The sequence below is a fragment of the Schistocerca serialis genome, chromosome 8, assembly GCF_023864345.2.
Source record: "Schistocerca serialis cubense isolate TAMUIC-IGC-003099 chromosome 8, iqSchSeri2.2, whole genome shotgun sequence".
Lineage (NCBI taxonomy): Eukaryota > Metazoa > Arthropoda > Insecta > Orthoptera > Acrididae > Schistocerca > Schistocerca serialis.
The window spans coordinates 278,826,395-278,849,902 of record NC_064645.1 but is presented as its reverse complement, the minus strand read 5'-3'; the positions used below and the strand labels follow the sequence as shown (position 1 = coordinate 278,849,902).

At 37.4% G+C, this 23,508-nt stretch overlaps 1 protein-coding gene across 3 annotated transcripts in view; it reads left to right on the top strand.

The window, feature by feature from the left end:
- LOC126416243 (protein turtle-like) overlaps positions 1 to 23,508 on the top strand; it is a 263,351-nt gene that overhangs the window by 181,857 nt on the left and 57,986 nt on the right. For all 3 annotated transcript variants that reach the window (XM_050083857.1, XM_050083859.1, XM_050083858.1), the window contains exons 9-10: positions 18,451 to 18,623; positions 21,427 to 21,495. In XM_050083857.1, coding sequence (XP_049939814.1) covers positions 18,451 to 18,623; positions 21,427 to 21,495 — 242 coding nt within the window. The remainder of the gene's footprint in view (positions 1 to 18,450; positions 18,624 to 21,426; positions 21,496 to 23,508) is intronic.

Sequence of the window (23,508 nt, the reverse complement as noted above, 5' to 3'; positions counted from 1 at the left end):
CCGAACAACAGACTTGTAGGCAGTGGAAGCATCAAACTGGCCAATGATAGGAATTTTCTGTTTATTATAAGTTCTCAGATTTCATGTAACTGGAGACAAGGGAGGGGAGCCCAACTTCAAATATGTGCGAGAATTAATGATAGTTACTGCAGAGTCAGTGTCCACTTGCATGCGAATGTCTTTATCCAGAACACGAACAGTAACGAACAACTTATTTGTTTGAGAAAGCACACAGTTAACATCCATGTCCGATGCCTCGTCCTCGTCGACAGGAACTTTAGGGGACTGACACACAGAAGCAATGTGGCCTTTTTTCCTACATGAATTACATGTGGCCCAACGTTTTGGACACGTGGCCCTGTCATGCTGTACGAAACAACGTGAACAAGAAGGAAGTGCGGAACGAACCTGCTTCTGTGGTTGCTGTTTTCGCTGCGAGCGTTGCGGCCCAACGGGATGTTGTTTATGTGAATGAACCGCCGCCACATCTTCGTCCTCCTGTGAAACAGGCAAATTGTCCGTGTCAAAAGTTGACTGTACAGCGCCTACATCACACCACGCTTCTATTTGCGCGCCAGCAGCGTGAGACACTTCAAAGGATTGAGCGATGCTTAGAACTTCCGACAACGACGGGTTTGGCAGTTGTAGGGCATGTTGCCGAACTTCTTTATCAGGAGCAAGCCGTAGAATAGCACCCCTAACCATTGAATCAGCATAAGACTCATGATGAGTGTCCGTGACAAACTGACATTTCCTACTCAGACCGTGTAGTTCCGCCGCCCAAGCCTGGTAAGATTGATGGGGCTGTTTACGACACCGGTAGAACACCACGTGGGTGGCAACGATGTGGATGTTTTTGCGGTAATAGTTAGACAATAAGTCACACATTTCTTGGAAGGACAGGGAGGCAGGTTCCCGCAGAGGGGTAACTAGATAGCAGCTGATAGATCTGTGGGGAAATCCAAGATAGAAATAACGACTTACACATAGGAGCGTTGACAACGCCGAAAGCCAAGAAGTGTTGCCGCAAACACTTCTCATAATCCTCCCAGTCTCCAGCGGCCTCGTCGTAAGGAGGGAATGGAGGTGGGGAAGAGGAAGACAGACGATGAGTAAGCGACGTCAACAACGCCGGAATAGCAGCCGTCAGCTGTGCTTGTTGTTCAATGAGCGCTTGCATAAGCTGTTCCATGTCTGCCCCGTCACGAACACACAATCCACAACGCAGTGAAAATATCCGACCTCGTTGTCAAAAAGTGTTATAACCTTTAATTACCAATAATTGCGTGGATATTCAAACACACTCACTTATGAACAATAGCTGGTTACATGATAACTACTCAGTATCTCTCATTTGACTGCCATGCCGTGACATGCGGCCGGCGCCGTTCGTAGCTAGGTGGCGCTCCTGCGCTCAGCCAAGTTGCGGAGCGCCTCTATTGCCATTTGCGCATACTGTCGTGGCGGCACTGTTAAATGTCGTGGCACTGTCACAACAAATCTAAAACACTATCATGGATAGAACATTGCCACTTTCATGGTGTCTTCTCATGTGTGCTCTCAATCAATGAAACTAACATTGTCAAAGATCTTTTATCTTCACCTTCAAGTGGGTGTACCTCCACTGAAATGCATTTTTGACCATATGTCCACATGTCCTTTCTTTGCTCTTTATCCTCTCAGGAATCATTTCCTGCAGTTTGTCCCCAGTTTGCAAAATCATGAAAATACTCAGATATTCAAAAGAAAGCAATAGAGTATCTTATTGACCACCCCTTCTGTAGCTTATCAAAAACTTTGACTCAGGAATGTAAAGTCTTCTTTACTCTATAACATTCGTGTAAAGGAAGTCTTGACTTCGTCAGTAAGAAGAAAGCTAATAATGTTCTGTGTGAAGTTACATAAATTCTTTGTTTGAAGTTCTAGATAAACAGCAGCTGAGCAGTAAAAGAAGACAAGGGTAGACTTTCACTTCAAAATAGCTTATTTTCTCCTAAAATACATAAACAAATATAAAGTAATCCAGAAGTAACAATTGTGGATAGGATAGATTGCTACTCACTATAAAGATGACACATTGAGTTGCAGACAGACGCAACGAAAAGATTGTTCACATTAAGCTTTCAGCCAAAGCCTTCATCAGAAAAGGAAAACATACATGCATTCACACTAGCAAGCACATCTCACACAGAAATGTCTGCCATCTCTGGCTGCTCAAGCCAGACTCCTGAATGCCTGTATGTTTCTCTTTTAAGGTGAAGGCTTTGGCTGTAAGTTTAATGTGTAACTGTCTTTTCATTGTGCCTGTCTGCAACTCAGCTTGTCATCTTTACAGCGATTAGCAATCTATCCTTTCCACAGCTGTTGATATTTCAACCTGAACTTCCCATTCTGTGATTAATCCAGAAGTAATTCACATAATTATCTGTTACCATTAGTCATGATTTATTGTTAGTGTATTGTACAGAAGAACCCTGTTGCTTCTTCTTCTTAATGCATAACTTGACTCGTTTCACATTCCTGAATGCTCTCCCTCATGATGGCGTTTAAAGAATGTAATGTGTGAATGAATGAATGAATGAATCGAACAACTAGTAAGTCACAGTATTAAGCAGAAAATGCAAACATTTTCATTTAAGAGTACATTTAAAATGCAGAAACATTTTTTCCAAATAACTAATTCTAAATCTACTTTTAACGCAAAACAAATGACCAGTTATATGTGTAATTTGTGTGGTGAGAGCAGGTGTAAAATTTAAACTCTAATAATGAAAAATGTGATTCTTATCTGTGTAGTGGTCAAATTAATTTCATAGAGAAAAATAATGTTTGATCTTCATCAGTTTACACCATAGCCCTATGGACAGCTGTAGCAAGAGAGAAATAAATTGACCAAACTGTTACAGAAAAAGCTTTGTAGCCATGAGATCATCAGATTCAATTTGACCATATTATGAAAAATGTTAGACTGCTGCTCACAATAAAGAGGAGACTTTGAGTCAAGGACATGCACAACAAAATGACTCCTAAACCTATGAGGTTTCAACCGAAAGGTCTTCTTCTAATGTGGAAAAGACACACGCATTCATGCAAGCACAAGACACACTCACATGCACATGCACACATACATACATGTACACACACACACACACACACACACACACACACACACCACTGTCTCTTGCCACTGAGACTGTTGACTCTATGGCCAGAGACAGTGATCAAGAGTGTGTGTGTGTGTGTGTGTGTGTGTGTGTGTGTGTGTGTTTTCTGCATTAGAAGACAACCTTTTGGCTGTTGTAGTCAGAAGGAGGAGCATATGAAACTCTATGTTAACTGGCTTCTGGGACTGAAAAAAATGTTTACCTGTCATCCACTGTTGGATGGGAACCCTAACAGACGACAGCAATTGACAACAGCTAGTTGTGCGTAAGTTTTGAAAATGTAATTTCATGCCTGTGGCATGGGAGCAGATGGAAATGAAATTTTGCTTCAGTCAGCAATGAGCCAGTGTATGATTAGTCCTGCATAGAAGCTAAAAAGTCCCTTAAAGATGCCCTCCAGATGAGACAGTGTTTTGTGTTTCTCCAAGAAAAATGTAGTCCATTGCACAATAGCCCAGAATATTTGAATAAGAGATGGTGTTCTGAACTGAACTGGTATTCTTTAGTACCCTTCTGTGATTATAAATTTAATTTTATGTATACAGACTGAAACGGGGAGTGAAAATTTTTACCAAGGCCAGGAATCAAACCCGGGTCTCCTGCTTATTAGGCAGGTGCATTAGCCTCTAAACCATTTTGGCACAGCAGTTCACACAACTGCTGCCACAGTCTACTTTAAATTCCCACTTACAAATGAACAGAATTACTGAGGCTGTCCACGTTCTGGAACAGCACCTCAGCATCGAACAGAAATGGGGGATCCAGCCTGAAACCCAGGTCCAGTGATTACTATGGCACGCCCTGCTCCTTGATCCAAATTCTCACTGCTGCCCCAGTTTACTTTAAATTCCCCCTTACACATGAACAGAATGGGAATTTAAAGTAGACTGGGGTGGCAGTGAGAATATGGACTGAGGAGGGAGGCCTGCCAGAATAATTCATCCAGTTGTGTGAACCGCTGTGCCAGTGCGGCTTAGTGGCTAATGTACCTGCCTAGTAAGCAGAAGACCTGGGTTTGATTCCTGGCCTTGGTACAAATTTTCACTCCACACTTCAATCTGTATATATAAAATTATATCTGTATGAGACCAGTAAAGTCTCTAAAATTGTGTCATTTCATTTGTATAAAATTAATGTACTCACATGTAAATTTTGTTGTTTTTTTATTGTTCTGACCAAAAGTACAAATAATAACCTCTTGAGGGAAGTCATTATCCTGCATATGTTGTTTTATTTTGAAATAACCACTTCACAACATCATGACTAGCATTTATCTAATTCCACCTCCTTGGGCATTATTTAGCTTTATCGTTGTACAAAAATTGTAATACATATAGTGCAATACACTGCCAAAAAAAACTAGGGGGACATGACTTTGGGCTTCTGCCATACTCCATTTAGCAATAACTGAGGACTGGTGTATTACGAAATTATACCTTTATCTTTCACAAATTAAATACACAGCAAAACATCATTACCTTCTTGTTCATTTAGATAACAATAACTGAAATGTCCACCAGGTGTCAAAAACAAAGTGGAAACAATCATTCATTCCGTCATTGTGGGTACTTTTCATTAGAGTGTGAGAGTGTCACTCAGGTGTATACCCTTCTTGAGAATTTATAACCACCTGAAACCTATCTGCATTGCCCCACATAAGTCTGTGGAGGTCACCCAATGTTATCCAGTCCAGTTCTTGAATGACAGCCCTTGAGAGTTCTCGGAGAGTCTGTGGTGTGGTGGAAACAGGACGTCCACGAACATGTCTGTCAAGCACATCTCACACATGCTCTATGGCATTTAGGTCAGAAATCACTGCTGGCCATTCCACTATTTCAATGTCCATGTTTCGCAAGACATCCCTGGTGACCCCTGCTACATGGATCCTGGCGTTAATTGTGCATGATAAGGAATTCAGGGTCACCACCATATGCACCAATTACCATGTGGTTCCACAGTATCTGTACAGAGCAATGCCTGCTGCTAAGGTGACCATGGACAACAAGAAGATCCATATGACTGTCGACCATGATGGCTTCCCACACCATCACAGAACCTCGGCTGAATCTTTCAATTTCCTAGACAACATTTGACAATTATCGCTTATTATGGTATCTCTATACAGAACATAGCCATCACCTTGCATCACAGGAAATCTGGACTTGTCTGTGAATAACACATTTTGCAAGTAACAAAGTTGCCAGTTGACATGGGAAAGGCAAATCAGAAGGCAAGCTATGAGATATTGTTGTGTCAAGCGGGATGCCGCAACAGGACATCTAGATCATAAGGTTCTTCCTTGTAACCTGTTTCTTGCAGTTTTATCAGACATGTTGGCTTCAGTGACTCTCCTGTGATCATCTTGCATGCTCTGTCAGTAGCCATCGAAGCTGCAATGCAGAGGTGACCAGGTATCGGCCTTCCCATGGGGCTAGGATGTGTTAGCGGCCTTGTCCAACTCACCTTGTGTATTGATGTGTCTCCTTGTAGCATGTCCACGACCCATGGATGACAAATGGAGAGACACTTGCATCTGCAGCAGCACAAGGAAAAATCCATCCTTCATGTAGCAAACAGACTGCCCTTGCAATTTATGCTGCATTAAGATATCACATTGCATGTGCGTGGTTGAATACAATATCCAAAAATGACAAACGCCATTTGTGTACCTCACTAGAGAACATCAGGACTTCCTTTTGAGGGACTGCCTGATGCTGTAATGCATAACACAGCCAATGGATGGCTAGTGACAGTAGCTTTTGCATACGTTAATAGTGAAGATGTTAGAGTATGTAATAAGACTGCTGGTACCACTTGCATCAAAATAGATTTAACATACTGGATGTTGATACATGTGTTCCCTTAATTCTTTTGAGCAATGTATATTTCACACATCTGTGTGGAGGTAGCAATGTGTGATGGTGTCGCTAATAGCGGTTTCGCACAACTATAGCAGTTACAGGCATAACTATCTCAGTCATGAAAACTGGGTGCAAAAATGAAAAAATGCAACCTCTTTGCAGGTTTTGTCACTGTTCCAGCTTAAAACACTTTAAAATGTGTTAGTATAACATTTTAAATCCCCATAACATGGAGAGGAGAAAAAATTCTTATTCCATAACCACTGTAGATCAATTTTTTTACAAACATTCCAGTTTAAATAATTTGGCTCAGGGTGTGAACTACTTCAATATATCTCCCACAATTGCAGGTAGCCATTGAGCTATTTCCAGTGTCACAACATGACTGAAATAATAGTCCTCTTTCCAGTTCACAAAACCCTAAGTATATAAATTGCAGTGACCACAAATGTCATTATCTTATCTGGACTCGCTAACAACCACAAAGTTCTGTTCTCTGCATTACTTCACCCAGCCATGGAAATAGTTTGCTTCGATCATAATTGCGGCCTCTCACCATACTGTGTAATGTGTGATTTTTAAAACAGAACAGTATTATGGACAGCCCATGTAGAGTGACTGTATATACCAGAATCTAAGATGTACTTTTTTCCATTTTTTTCTGGATCCAAAACACTGTCTGTGGCTTAGAATCGAGTGCAAAGCAAATGGAAGTTCTGAAAAATGGTACTAGGAGCTGCCAGACTAACTTTTGTCATCGTATGTAAGCACCACTATACAGGCACAATGATAAATACTAGCACCAAAATTTCTGCACTCGTAAAAGAAGAGTGTACTTTTCTTTCTTCGAGTTTCAACCTTGAATTTTAATACATTAGCCTATGAAGGAAATAGAAATTCAGTATTACTCATCTTCGAATGTAAGCTGCCTTTCAGATATTCATAGCAACAAAAATAAACTTCTTGAAGTAAATATCAACAATGCAGAAGTCTTTAGGATACTTGCATTGTTTCATTGAATTTTGTGAAGTGCTGGTGTTGCTGAATCATAATGAAGCATTCTCATTACAGTGAGAAATTCAAGAATGAAGTTATTTCTTTTGCCGAAAAAGTTCTAATTATGCTGCAGGTCTGTGATACAGGACTGATGAGAGCAACTTCATATGATGACGATTGTAGAGAGACAAATTATTTGAAAGTTTCAGTAGCAGGGAAGCATTTAGTGGGAAGGAATGTGGCTGATTACGTGCTCTTGAAGTAATTTTAAATGAGTTTGCTAAGATACAGCGTCAGAAGTGTCTGCCTGTGAGTGCTGAAATTTTAAAAATTATGGAACAGGAAATTACTAGAATGCAAACAATCAAAAACTTTAAGGCTAGCCCTAACTGGATTTTTCTTTTTTTCTTTTTTTTTTTTTTCACTTCAGAGATGAACTTCAGTTGTGCAGAAGCTGCTAAAAATTATGATGAAAAACATGTGGAATTTCAGCACTTAATAATCAGGCAGCGCACTGAAAACCAGGATAGGTAATGCTGACCAAACTCTTGTATATTTTGACGTGCCATCAAATTATACAGTTGACATCAGAAGAAGGAAAGATATGACTATTCTTATATCAGCAAGTGGAAAACAGCGGATGTCAGTCATGCTTGCTTGCACAGCAGATGGACATAAAATACTCCCATTCATAGTTTTAAAGCAAAAGGCTTCATCAAAATTGGAAGTGTTTCCAGAAGTTTTAACTGTACACGCGGGGAAAGTGGTAGGTTTTCAGAGGACATGGTATTGGAACGCAGGCTGTGCAACACCTGCAGTAAAATGAAAATTATTGGAAATCAAAATGAACTTGGCAGTAATTCCAGGCAAGATGATGCCAATTCTGAAACAACTGGACATCTGTTTGAATAAACCATTTAATGACAAGCTTAAATGAATTTACATCAACTGGGTTTCAAAATGACAGACAACTTCCACCAACAGGACATGTAAACTGTGCAAGTTTGTCCCAAGTGTGCCGTTAGATTGATGATGGTTGGATGTGTGTTCCAAATCAGTCTGTGCAACAAGCATTTATGTTCAATATCGAATACACTAGATGGTATAGAGGATGATGCTCTGTATGAGGAACTGAGCAACAGGAATGAGTAATAGTGATTCAGAATTATATAATTGTCATTTTAAACATTTCATAAAATTGTGTTATAAATCTAATAAAATTTTGTTTTATATTTCCTATTTTAATTTGTAATTTACTTTCATTATTATTTTGCAAGTGTTGCTAGTCATACATTTGAAGTGTTGCTAGTCATACATTTGAAGTCTTCACTAAAATTCTACTATAGAAAGCAGATTGGGAAGCCTGTGTTTACAATTTTCGTCTATATGGCCGATACTATATCTTCCTACCACTGAAAAGAGATGGTTCTTGTGAATCGTGTATCACATACTCTCTTTGCCATAAGAATAATATTAATGTAAACATTATGACATGTATTCTTTCATGTTAACTATTACCTCATTTAAATCCTGTCTGCCTACTAGACTCAAGGGAGGCAATGGCAAATGTGGAAGAATAAACACATCATGAATATACACATACATTCATATTGTTCATATTCTGAACAGTGTACAGTCAGAAATGAAGCATAGTTACTCAGTTATAATATTGGTTTTTAAATCTTCTACAACTATAAAATCAGTGCAGACAAGTTATGTGGTTTTAAATGTATGAAAGAGTAAATTAGTCTACAAAATAACATTTCTTAAGCTCAACTGCTGAGCTTATAACTTGAACCCAACTACACATTCTATGTGATTTTTGTCTCGTGTTAGAATGAACCAACTTTGTTTCTGTTTTGAAGTATGACATACAACTCTTTTTCCACTTTAATTTCTAGTCTCATTTTTCATGTCTTGGATCTGGGTCCTCTCCCCCCCCCCCCCCCTCCCCCCTTCCCAAAGTCTCTTTTCGGGTGCAGCTTAGCTTATTAAAATGTGGTTTGGATTTGAGCAAATACGTTAGGAGGTAATTGAAAGGCAAACAAGAAAGTAATATAGAATACTTCGAAAACATGCTTCGTAAATTTACAGTATAGAGATGAAGTCTGATACTTACCTTCTGCAATACAAGATTCATTGACTATTCTATGATTCGTCACTGTTATTAGTTACTTCTGCATATCTGATCACTATGACTGACTTTGGTAATCTTTGCTGGTGTGTTACCTCTCTGTTGATGAGGTGGGGATTTCCTGTAGGTCTTCCTTGCTTTTATAGTAATTTTCTCTTCTCTGCACAATTCTGTACTTTATCACACTTGACATGTTTGTTTCTGATGGAAACCATCAAGCCAACATAGTATATGAGGGGACTGCAGCAAGTAAGGTACACATTTGTATGGCTGATGAAGTAACTTTTATTGAATGCTGCACTACACATTAAAGTGATACATATACATGACATTATTTTTCAACGTAGTCACCAAGTCTCTGTAAACAATAGTCAGTATGTTCTATCAGTCATTCAGTTCTTCAATGATTGAAATCCAATCCTCACTCAGATAACTTTTCAAGAACCACTGTGTAAATATCTTCATCATTGGAAAACCGTGATTGCTGCTTATTAGTTCCTCGCTTGCAAGGACATTGTCGTCACTGGTCGATGTTGACGGCCGTCCTCCCCGATCAAAATTACCCATGTCTGTATGACTTTGTTGCAACTGTTGGCACCATTTCACTGTGCCTGGCTGAGACATTGTGTGTGATCCATTTAAAGCTGGAATATCGCAGTGAATCTCTATGCAATTTAGACATTTTGCCCAAAAAAATCATACTGTCCCACATAATTCAACTTTAGAGTATGTTTCCAGTTCCGTGCCATTTCAGCCCCACACACTGATGCGCCTGTTGACCTTTCTGGATAGCCATGCCTGTTAAACTGCCACTTCCAGGATGGGGAGGTGTCCTGGCCCTGAATCAAATCTACCTGGTGAACTAATGATGGGGATTGGTGTGCCGGCCAGCCTGGATGTGGTTTTTAGACAGCTTCCCACATTCCACTAGGTGAATACCAGGCTGGTGCCAAAGTCTAACATCAGCTACATGATTCACAAACATTTAGAAAACTTTTGCTCTGTTCCACATGAATGACACTACACTCAGACATCTGGAGTTCACATATTCCATCCTGGTGGGATAACAGGGTGGGGAAGTGCATCCAACCACCTCTTACATTAGTCAAGCCAAATCCTTTAATAAATCATGCCAGCCCTATTCGGAGGTGGGGCATAGGCACAAGAAAAAGAAGACTGTTATCGGTATCACAGCAGAACTGTGCCTGCGGGACATCCAGAAAATGTACTCTCTTCTAATAATGCACAACTCTAGTTGCATATGGATTTCAGTGTGAGGCAACGTGCATAACATAATTTTGGAGGTCCCACGTAATACTTTTTCTGTCAGTTAATTCTGTATTGAGAGTTATTTATCTACTCAGATATCAAACCCTTTGATTGTTATATCAAAACACAGTGAATAAATGTATGAAAAGCTTCATGGAAGTCAAGAGAGACCTCATTTAACTTCCTGACATGTCTGTAAACATCTGAATATCAGGACTGAAGATACTGAAATATATTTCATACTGTGTGGAAGTCTTGCTAATATCAACGGAAAAACTGTCTAACCCTAAAGAAAAATTATGATATTTGAACACTTAGTGTGTTCAAGAATTGTACAGCAAATTGGCATTAACTGCTGATGTTCCTTGCAAATAAAAGACTTGGGCTCTGACGCCTTCACCTTAAACATGCTGCTAAAATAATAATATGCAATAAACCAAGATCAGTTTTTTCTACATTTTATATGAAACTCAATTGAAAATCCTAATGAGGCATAGTGGCCATACACATGTAATAATTTTAATTAATTATCTATTCCAGATGTAGGCTGTGGTTTTGATACTTGGAAATGCTGCAAATCTGTTGTTACCAATATATTCAAGTTCTCAAGAACAAGAGAGCTCTGGAGATTTTTCCTCCTTTTCAATCATGTCTTTCATAATGTACATTTTTGCCAGTTCTACATGATTTACAAATTGTGAAAACTGTATATAATGTACCAATTGTGAAAACCGTCAAAATGCACATCAAGCAGCAGCACTAAAATTTGTCTAAAATTACATACTTTATCAAGCAAATACCATTACAAAGTGAGAATCTTGTTAGCAATAAAGCAGCAGTGCGTTTTCATGCCTTTATTTCATCTAACTGTTTGTGCAACCCTTACTGGGTGGTGATATTTATGTTAGCATATTTTAGTACGCTCTTGCTAACAAGACATTTACAAATCCTTTACTACAGAGAATAGAACTGCTAACGTGAGAAACAAAAACATATTTTCAACACTATGATGCTGATTAATGGAATTGGAAAACAAAAAACAACAAAGGAATGAAACTAGATAAGCACCATTGTATAAAAAAAAGTGCTATGTGCTGACAGCCAGACTGTAACAACTATTTCAAAAGAAAAGTTACAAGTAAATATTTTAAATTACATCAAATTGGCCAAAATTATAATTTCAAAATGTTTTTGCAAAAGACAAAAGTAATGTCATTCCGAGGGAAAACAAGAGGCCCAATCAAAAATAGTGATAGAAAACAAAATCATCAAGCAAATAGGTAATTTCATCTACTTGGGCTGTGACATTTCTTTTGACTATGATAAAGATATAAAGAATAAAACCACAAAACTTCATGGTCTGTATGGAGCAATAAAAAGAATATTAAACAAAAATACAACCCAAGAAACGCATCTGAAATTCTGTAAAACTGTAGCTGTTCCATGTCTACTTTGTGGATCTGAGGGTTGGATAGCAAACAAGGAAGACATAAATCAAAAAGTGATGTCTGAAATTAAATTCGTCAGATCATTTAAAGATGTAAACTAGAAAATATAATAAGACATGAAGATATTACAAATTAGCTTAAAATATTTGCAGTAACAGAGAAAATTGAAACATATATGCAGAAATGGAAGCAACATGTAGACAGAATGCAACATGACAAACATCCTATAAAAGTTTTGCAATATATACCCAAAGGTGTAAGGGATGTAGGCCTGCCTAGGAAGTGATGGAGCTAAGACGCTGAAGTTAGAACAGATTCATCAAACCTAATATAGCAATATGGATTAATGATGCATCAAAACATATTAGAGATACAGATGGATTCTGGGGTCAAGGTTTAGTCACTTGTGATGATTCTTCTTCCTTGTAAACAATTGAAGATAAAGCTCCATTTATTCTGCTCATCAGGCCATTTGGTACCAGACAGCCATCATGTAATACTCTGCTGATGGTGTCATTCGGATGCAGCACGGAGGGGTGTGGGGTCAGGACTCCTCTCTCCCAGCCTTCTAGAAGCCTATAAGAGCTGTAATACATAGAATCCATACCCTGCAAAACACTGCTAGATGAAACCAACCAGCATTTCAAGATACAGCCTTATGGCTGGCTAGTAGCTGTTTGAATGACATCAATTGATGTTAAGAGTTCCAACAAGTAGACTACCATTATTTAAATCCATGTGAAAAATATTCTAAACACATCTCAATAACTTAAATTCTGTAATACATTATTTTAATATTTCTTTCAGCTAACCCTGGTCAGTTCTCTACAGGATTGTGTTGCAACACTAAAATAGTGAAAGAGATCAAAACACATCTTTCAACTTTTATTTAACAATAACAAAGTAATTTTTAACATCTTCCTGCCAAATTTCTTGAAACTTCTTAATTTCTTCTACTTTTGTTGATAGTATACGGCAATTGGCTGAATTTTCCACACTTTGTGGAAATTTCATGAAATGTATCTGGAGCAGTGGGAAGAATGAGTTGACCTCTTTGTAACTGCTTTTTTAAGAATATTGTTGTTTTATAATTATGAAAATAAAATTATAAATAAAGGTACTTTTATTGCATCTTGTTTTGGTCAACAGTTACAGTCTCAAATGATGTATGTATTGTCAGAAAGGTATCCACACTGGACATTGTAACTTAACTTATCAGTCATATTTATGTGTTGCTGTTGTTACTCACCTCATCAGTGAGTGCACGTTCTCAATCAGGTTGCGTCATTGTGGTCGTACTAAAGAAGAGATTTTTCACATTCTGAAGAATTGGGGTATTGAATCAGAATGTGTCATACCAGATTAAAATGGCAGTGTTGTGCCAGCGACAACTGATAATGAAAATAGGAAGTGTTTATGTCAGCAGGTGCCTCTACATCTCAGTTCTTTCCACAACAATTGCAGGAGTCATCTGGCACAGCAGTGTAGGTGGCAGCTAGAATTGGAATGGAGTGTCGCTGACACACCATCACCTGGAAGAAGAGCTGCTTTGGACACCCTCAAAGAGAAAGAATTTATCAAATTCCTCCCCTTTGATGAGAATTCATCCTTAACTCATTAAATTCCAGCTGAAAAGTTGATTCTTATCTTTTAAGTATGGAACAAGTTTGTGCAAAACTCCTTCCTCTGTTAGTACCTTGGATAAAATACTACAGTTGATGAACAGTTACTTCCAAACAAAAATTATGCACATTTAGCCAGTTTATGCCAGACAAACCTGACAGATGTGGTGAACTCAAATATTTGGTACTTTCAGATGTGTCAAGGTAAATCTGCAATGGTTTGCAAAGAAAAAGTCTGACAAGTCAACCAGTCTTTGTGAGAGTGTATTGTTTCTTGCTTCATGGACCCAGTTCTAAACAAAGAAAGGAATGTGACAACAGGCAGTTCATTCACATCCATTCAGCTAGCCAAGAGACTTCAGCAGAAGAGTAGTGGGAACAATGAACAAGATTTGCTAAAAGCCTCCCATTTCTGTGAAGAAGCTGACTTATCTTCCGCCATCACCTTGGAAAAGACTGACACACCAGACTGCACCCTCACAATGTACCAAGAATAGAAGAATAAGAATGGTATTATTCGCAGCACGCTTCACCTTGAAGCAGCAGTGAGCAAAGAAGGGAAGAAGAAACCAAAACCTGTTACCTTTTATAATGGTACAGTGTGTGGCATGGTCTTTGTTGACCAAATGATTCATAAATATTTAACTAAGGCTGCTTGCAGGAGATGGCCGATACATGTCTTTTACAATATCCTAGACTTGGCCGCAAGAAATCTGTGAATTATTTACAATCAGATAACCAAAAATAACCTGAAGGGAAGACATTCATTCTTCAGATGGTAAATGAACTTACCATTGGAAAACTACAAAGAGTTGCGCCAGTGCAAGAAAACTAATGACATGATGAAATGCCTGTAGCATCAGACAAATCAAAAAAGCAAAAGAAGTGTCAAATTGGACTGTGCAAAGAAAACAAGACCAACAAAATCAGTAAAAAATACAAAAAAGCCATCTGCAGAAAATGAGTATAAAAAAGTACTACTGCTCATAGTTTAATTTCAATACTTAAACAACTGAAATAAATGAAGAAACGTTAGGTACTTTAGGAAATAGGTCATTTTTCTAGGAAGATCAGTTGAAAAAATACAGATCTAACTTTAATCATGCTGTGGATTTTAAGTGCATATTTCATTCCAGTGCAAATCAACCATTCCCATTGTTCTGTTGTACAGAGAACCCGTGGTACAGTCTACCATATATAATTTTGGTATCATCTGTCTAAGTATAAATATTCTCAAATAACTGACAGAAAATAAATTAAAATGCATGCTCAACTGGAATTCAAAACCAGAACCTTTGTTTTTGGGGGAGGGAGAGAGGGGTAGGCAGTGTGCTACCTTCCCAAGAAACTAACAGTTGAATCATTAACTTACATTAAACATACTGAAAGTGTAATTTTATGTATGTTTTATTGATTTTCTTCCTTACATTTGTTTACAGGCTTCTTGATTTTTTTCATTCCTTCCTTTGCCTGAAGTATTGTATGTTTTTAGGGGAAAACATGTGACTTCTTTTAGCCTGCAGGGTACTTGGCAGTACCTGTGTTTATGTCAATAGCACCAAAACCAGTGGAATACTAGGAAGTGTAAAATGCCGATATCCCAAAAATATTCCAATATAGCTACAATAATTTCATACAAAACTTACTCTTTCTGTGTGGCAAATGGGTTAAAATCTCAATCAGTTATTTAGGGTGCCACTGTCTGTGGGTGACAACCAAGAGGGCCTTGCTATGAAAAGAAATGGCACCCCAGACCGTCACTCCTGGCCTCCTGGTTGTCATGCCATGCGGTGGTTGACAGTCAGGTTGGTGTCCCACCACTGTCTGGAATGTCTCCAGACATGTCTTCGCTCATCATCTGGGCTCAGTTCAAAGTGGGACTCATCACTGAAGACAATTCTACTCCAGTCGGTGAGATTTCATGCCATAGACATGTCTGGAGATGCCCCGGACAATGATGGGATACCAACCTGACTGTTGTTCACCATACAGACTGACAAACAGGGGTGCCATTTCTTTGCATGTAGGACCCATTTGATTGTTACCAAAGAATCCTACAGGACAGTGGTACCTAGACAATATTGTACAACATGTGTTGTTGCCCTTTGTGGCAAGCCATCCAGGGCTTACATTCAGTAAGATAATGCCCACCCACATTTGGTGAGAGTTTCTACTGCTTGTCTTCATGCTTGCCAAGCTCTGTCTTGGGCATTAAGGTTGCCAGATCTCTTCTCAATTGAGATCATTGGGAATGTTATGGGCAGGTACAATCGAATGCACCAATTGGACAGAATCTGGCATGATATCCCTCAGAAGGACATCCAACAACTCTGTCAATCAATGCAAAGTGAAGCTGAATAACTTCTTTTGTAAGGGCCAGAGATGGATCAACACATTACTGATGTGCTCAGTTTATGAAGCTCTTCCTTTCGAATAAGTCATCAGTTTTTTTCTGAAGTTGTAATCACTTGTTTGTCTCTACATGTACATCACATCTAACAATTTCTGTCCCATTTGGATAAGTCCTTTGTGGTGCATCTTTATTTTTGTCTTACAGTGTATTACATTATCTTGATCTAGTGTAGCAGTTCTCAGCTTTTATGAGACCATTACCCCCTCCCCCATTGCAATCAGATATAAGTAAGCACCCCCCCCCCCCCCCCAATCCCTCACCGCTCAGTCCCAACCTTCTATAACAGTAGTACCTGACTAGTTACTGCTTATTCTAATAATATCTTTTTACAGAATAATGAAACCAGTCCAATTCCATCATGAGAAATACCTACAACTACTACTCAGAAAGGAAAGTGAACTATCAACGTTGAGGATAGACACTTATTACAAAAGATGCTTCCTTTGCATCGCTCCTATCCATAGTGACATTTGCTTCAGTTGCACCTTGCACCCCCATTTAAATTCAACCAAATTAAAATGTATACCTAGGGCTACTGTTGTGAATGGCTTAATTGTGAACTCCTTGTTTCGGAAGTAGCAGTTGTTGGAAGACCTCAGGTTGCCAGTGCTTTGTGACCAATGCCACTAATAATAATAATAATAATAATAATAATAATAATAATAATAATACAGTAATAATACAGTGTAGGACTAAAGAGCGCTGTAATAGTCATTAAATAGTTTTTGCTGTGTTATGCTGTTATTTCATTTATTGTTGTGAAGTGAATACTGAAGCAATTTCTGGTCTATTGTGGGATTCACCTACAGTTCATAGAAGTCATTTTTATGAGATGTTGAAACATATATGATGTATATGTCTTTATATTACTGGGACAGATGCATGATGCGAAGTACAAAGTGTGTATGTATTGGGTAGACTATGTGAGGTAGCAGTAATCTCCATATCATTATGCCATGGGTTAATGCTGTAATTTTAAAGAAAAATGTGAATATTGGTTACTTATGTAATCAGTAGTACAGTCTTACAAAATATGATAGTAGTAAGGATCTTTTTTTTTTTTTAAAAAAAAAAAAGTTTTGTGGACAAAACACAATTGGGGCCTTTTGTTTTTAACCATCATAAATGACATTTTACCCCTCAGACGGTAATAACCCCCTGGGTTGGGAAGCACTAATCTAGTGGATAATGTCAGAAGCTCCAAAAAGCTGTTTGCAGATGATGCTGTTGGCTACAGAAATGTTGCAGTGCTGTAAGACTATAGCAGAATGCAGGAAGACCATCAGCAATCAACAATTGGTGCAGGTCCGGCAGTTGGCTCTGAATATAAATCCATGTAACATATTGTGTATAAATTGGTGAAGAACTCTATTACTGTTCAGGTACACTAATGGTGAAAAATCGTTGGAAACAGCAACAACTGTAAAATACCTAGGAGTAACCACCCAAACTAATCTAAAGTGGAATGACCACATAAAGTTAGTTATAGAGAAAGTAGATTTACAGGATGAATCATAATGAAATTAAAGAAGTTGCTTACAAAAAATCATTTGACCAATTCTTGAGTATTTCTCATTAGTCTACAATCCATATCAGGTTGGGTTAATTGGAGAAGTAGAGAATATCCAGTGAAGAGTGACAGATTTCACCACGGATTGATTTAGTAAGCACGACGACATTTAAGCAATGGTCAACAAATTCCAGTGGTAGATGCCACAAAAAGATAAATGTTGTGCATCATGGAGAGATTACTCTTGAAATTCTGAGACCATGTATTCCAAGAAGAGCCACGCAGCATACTGCTTCACACCAAAGGTGTTTTGTGAAATTATCATACCAGAAAACTAGAAAAATTAGGTCTCATATGAAGGATTACCAACAGGTACTCTTCCCATGCATTATTTACAAATGGAATAGGCAACAGGGGAATCGATGATAATGCTAGAAGCACCCTCCACAACACACTGTAAGATGGCGTGCAGGGCGCAGATGCAGATTAATAAATCTACAAACAAGGCCATCTCAAAAGTAAAAACTTCGTATTTTGTGAGGTCCACCAAGTTCTAAAGCAGTGGATATTTCTATGATTTGATGCAGCAGTAATTAAGTTTAACTTCCATTTGATAAATGACAGCAATTACATGCTTCTCCTGACTTACTTTGCAGTTATTGAAAGCAAGTGAAGACAGACCTAATTTTCATTAAGTGTGGTGACTCATTCTAATGACAATGGATTCCTAAAAATTCATTTGTGTTTTCAAACTGTATGTAATCAAAGGATTACTTATTCAGACCAACATGCTGTATTCAACCAAAGCAATGTATTCACAAGCAAGGAGAGAGAAAAAGAAACTACAAAATAATTGTGATTATTGGATTCACTATCGCTTGCAAACTGTACAGTCATTCTTTGTGATTCAACATTCTGCAGACACATTTATATTTTAAGCTTTAAAATTATGTAATATCTATTATGTATGTATCTGCTTGACATTTAAATGTATACCAAGAAAATGCTCTGTTAACTGCATCCCTTATTACAGGTATCGTGAATCTGGCTTCTCAGATTGGAACACAATACCTGTGACACCCTCTGGGAGCACTCAGGTCACGATCAATAGCTTAACTCCGGGCACAACGTATGAATTCCAGGTAGTGGGCAAAAATGAACTTGGAGATGGAATGTTTAGCAAAGTTATCACTGTCAGGACACTTGGTTAGTATCCATAGTACAGTTCCAAAAGTAAATTATACTTATTAAAAATTATATACTAATAAAAAGAAATCATTAAAATTGTCATTCAGTCTTTAAAAATTCTTACCTGAGGGAACACTAAGATTGCTATATCTGCATGTACTGTGAAATCCAAGCATGCATTAACACTCACTCACATTATTTTTAACTTGAAACGTGTGGGAACATTTTCTGCTGTGATAATTTTGCAGTTACATTTGTCACACTTTAATGACAATGGATACTGTTAATAACATTTTAGTGTAATTAATCATTTTTGAGTGACTTGTGTAATAGTTTGGAAGTATTTTCTAACCATTTTAAGAGGTACACCCACTTTTCAGATAAGAATAAACTACAAACTAAGGGAACAAACAACAGTAAATTTTGAATAAAAATATTTTAAGTGTTAGACTGCATCATTGTAAAGCAGTAAGCAAGTACACAACTGGCATTCTGACCACCTTTTCAGCGGCCTTCTTCAGGCTGTCTGGACATCATTTTATACTGAGGCTGCCTAACAATCAAAATGTTTTTATTCCAATTGACACTCTCCATGAATGTTTATGAGTAACAAACATTGCAGTACTGCTGAAATTCAGAATGGTTATTAATGCCAAATTTTATAAGATGTTAAACATATTCTGACAATCCTGTTAGTACACCAAACAATATAAATTGATATATTGTGCAGTATTTCCACTACTTTAATGCTGCTATATAATATTGCATAAATGGAATTAGCCACTTGCTAGGAGTTGTGAAATGTCATATTAGGTAGTATTTAGATCTTAATCAGTTCCAACACTATGACTCACAGTATATAATTAGAGAGACATAACCAAAAGTGTAATTATTTGTGGTATTGTAAATTTAACTGACCTAGGTTACACAGCACACTAATATGTGGAACAAATAAACTTCTTCTTTGAGAAACTGATGCCATTTAGGATAATTTGAAATTATGTCCCAGTGACCTACATTTCTCTTTAATCTGAGATGGATACATGCCCTCAACCATTTCCCACACAAGGAAAAGGTGAGTTATATTCAGATCTTTACTTGCAGTGATGAAAATATTCTCTGGAACAGGAGAATCATTCATTTCTCATGACAGATATCCCAGTGAATACTGTATCAAAACATGTGATATTGCAAGGCTACAGAATTTCCTAGTTTTATTAAGGTCCTCACACATGAGCAATGGATCAGAAAAATCTGTCTACTAATCACAAATTTGTGGGCAAATCAAAGATTGCAGTGCTCAGTTGCTGATGGCTTTTAATTCTCAAGCAGACTGATGAGTTAAATGCAATGAAATATTATTGCTTGGCTGTGACACATTTGTTTCGATATTAAGTGAGGTTAAGTGGTTTCCACTGTGCCTATGTGGCATATGAACCTTACATAAAAATTTATAATTATTCAAGGAGGGTGAACTAGTCTAAAAGGTGAAGTTTAAGGGGGAGTTGTCACTTACATTAAAAAGAAATACAAACGTAAAACATTCATTCTCTTATGTTTTGGTGTCAGCAGCATTTTTAATCTTGTGCTGTAGAAAAACAAAATCATGGGAAGTTCATAGTAACAATCACAATATACCAGCCTCCAGCTGCTGATTTTTTATTATTTATGAAACAACTAGGTGTGTTATTAAGAGGCAATATTAAATGTACATTTTAATTTAAATGTGTACTGCACATCTACTCTATGGCTGTACTTAAATGTCATTTCATATAGTTTCTCCTTCATGCTTTTACAAGACTAATGGAAACCAGCAGAAATTCTATTGATAACACTTTTTTTTTTTAAGTCGAAATACACAGATCAGCTACCACTGCTGTTAAACATAGCAGTTGATTGTACATAGCAGAACCTCTTGACAACATTGTTGTTCAAAATACTGACTGAAATTGCTTGGTAAATAACCTTGTGTGGTGGGATTGAAGTGAGCAGTTGGTTGCAGGCAATTTCAAAGTGATCCATTTACTCATGCGTGGGGCCCTACAGACACATGGAATGCTAAATGTTACGACTACTAACAACTTAACAAAGTAGCACAAATTTGTAATGGCTCACTGACATTAAATTTGATTTCTTAAACACATGCGGCTTAAGCTTTCTTATCTCTACCTTCGTTGTTCATGTGCTGCTCACAATTGGAAAAAATATGCAATAAAGAAAAACTGAGTGGGGCAGCTGCAATCATTCTCTAGTTCCTCTTAATGGTACTTACACATTTGTATAAAAAAATGTAGTATCATTTCAGTTGAGATTTATGACTGAAATGTGTCACTACTACAATTATTTATGAAATAAATACTAAGAATGTTTGCATGTTACTTTGCATAAGTGTAATTCAGCAATACTGCTGTTAAATGACAACAATGTCAGCTAAAAGTAAGGTGATTTTCTTTTAAACTGTCTGCATTTGAGAGGCAGCTTTTGAGTGACATAATAAACATTCACATTTATTCAGTTATTTCCTTATTTGTACTATTAACTGTTTCTTTAACTATTTCAGCCATGAGATTGAAAAAGCTAACACTGATAAATCTTTCATTTTACTAAATATGCTACAGTCTATCCATTTTAGTATGTATCAGTAAAATAATCAACTCAGATTTCAAGTATGTTGTCTTTTGAAACTCCAGTATCATCAGTACTACTTGTAAAAATATTAATGATAATTATGTTTGTAGTGAAACTAAATATTTTAGTTTATCTCCATAGATTGATTTTTTCTGTACTCTGACTGTCTTCTCATTTCCTTCAAATGATGCAGATCAGGGCATACCAACTATACGTGTAAATCAAATATCAGGAACAGACTTTCCATTTTCTCCACCTTCTGGTAAGGATCTATATGAGTATTGTAAGATAGTTACCTCTTTGTAGATGCATATTTCTGTGAGCATGTGCAGCATTCATTGTATGTTTTGTATGCATGTCGTAGTTGCAGTGGATGAGTGAAAACCATAACGTTCATTATGATACATACATTATTTCCCTTTATGCTTATCTGTAGGAGCTGCTAAATATGTACCTTTTTAAAAAAAATACATGAATTAAACCACACTCTTCACCATATAAGAATTTTTTTATCAGCATTTCACTATATTGCACACAAATGGCCAGAAACTATCTAATTTGTCATTTAAGAGGAAGAGAACAAGAGGAGTTAGATTTCAAGAACCATTTATTGTGCTAGTTAGTATATGAGGGCATAGAACAGATAACCCACTATTCAGGGGGAGCTGATAATCTAATAATCATGGGGGGGCTGGAACGCTGTGGTAGACAAAGGAGTAGAATATAGCATTATGGGAGAATATGGGCTTGGTAGAAGGAATGAGAGAGGAAAGAGACTAGTAGAGTTTGCCATAAACACCAGCTAGCAATAGCAAATACACTATTCGTAAATCACAGGAGGAGGAGTTATGGTTGGAAAAGACCTGGAGACATGGGAAGATATCAATTGGAGTACTGTACTGTGAGACAGAGCTTCACAAAGCAGATATTGGATTGTAAGGCAAGTGCAGGAGCAGATATAGTCCCAAATTACATTTTCATAATGAGGAACTGTGGATTGAAATTTAAGACAATCATCTTGAAGAATCAATGTGGAAAGAAGTAGGATACTGAAATACTGAGGAATGACAAGATGTGTTTGAAGTTATATGAGGCTGTAGATACTATGATAATGAATAAAACAGCAGACTGTTCAGTTGAAGAGGAATGGACATCTCTAAAGGTGCAATCACAGAATTTGTGCAAATATTGGTGTAAGGAAGGTAACAATGAAGAAACCATGGGAAACAGAAGAAATACTTCGACTGATTGATGACATGAAATAGCAGACTAGCACATGAAAGGAGGGGAGGGCATCTTTGGCCAAAAGAAGTCTGCTGGTATCATCATTGACCTTATTTTGAGGAATAAAATTCTGAAAATGTACATCTGGAGCAAAACATTGTGCAGAAGTGAATCAAGGATTGTAAGAAAAACCAGAAAAGGAAACAATTAAAATGTACAAGGTGTGGTATTATTGAAGGATGTTGAAAATGAGTTTGACTGATAAAATAAGAAACGAGGATGTTCTCTGAAGAACTGTGTAGGAAAAAAAGTGTGGAAAACACTGACGAGAAGAAGGGACGGGATGATTTTAAGACGTGTAGAAGACATCAGGGAATAACTTCAACGATACTACAGTGAGCTGTTGAGAGTAAAAATTGTAAAGAAAGACAAAGATTAGAATATATTTAACAAATGGTTGATGACATTGAGTGTAAATGTTACTCTATATGAAGAGGTTGGTATAGGAGAGGAAGTAGTGGCAGGCTACATCAAACCATCCAGATTGATGATGGGAAAAGGGTAAGTGGGGAAGAAAATGCACGATGAGGGAAATAAACTGAATATAAGATTATGTTTTTTACTACAAACCAAGTTCTAGTTTCTCCAGGAGAAAGAATATTTATTATTTTATATTGCAAGTTCACAAAGTATTTATCTCTTTGGAAAGATACTAGAAGAATTTATGCTGATATGTGTTTTATGTGTTAAACCACACATATAAAAAGTGAGCTTCATTTGTCAACTTCCAGTAACTATCATACAATATCTGATATGTATAGGAGTCATGATAAGTTGCAACAGTGATAGTCTGTTATACCCACAAACTATCAAGAAAAATGAATATCATTCTTGTCACAGCCACTGAAATGCAGAAACACCATCAATTCCACTGAGTAAAATGCCAATGTTGTGTGTGTGTGTGTGTGTGTGTGTGTGTGTGTGTGTGTGTGTGTGATTTTTATGTATTGTGAAATTCCATATTATTGCCTGATAAGCAACACAAAAAGTA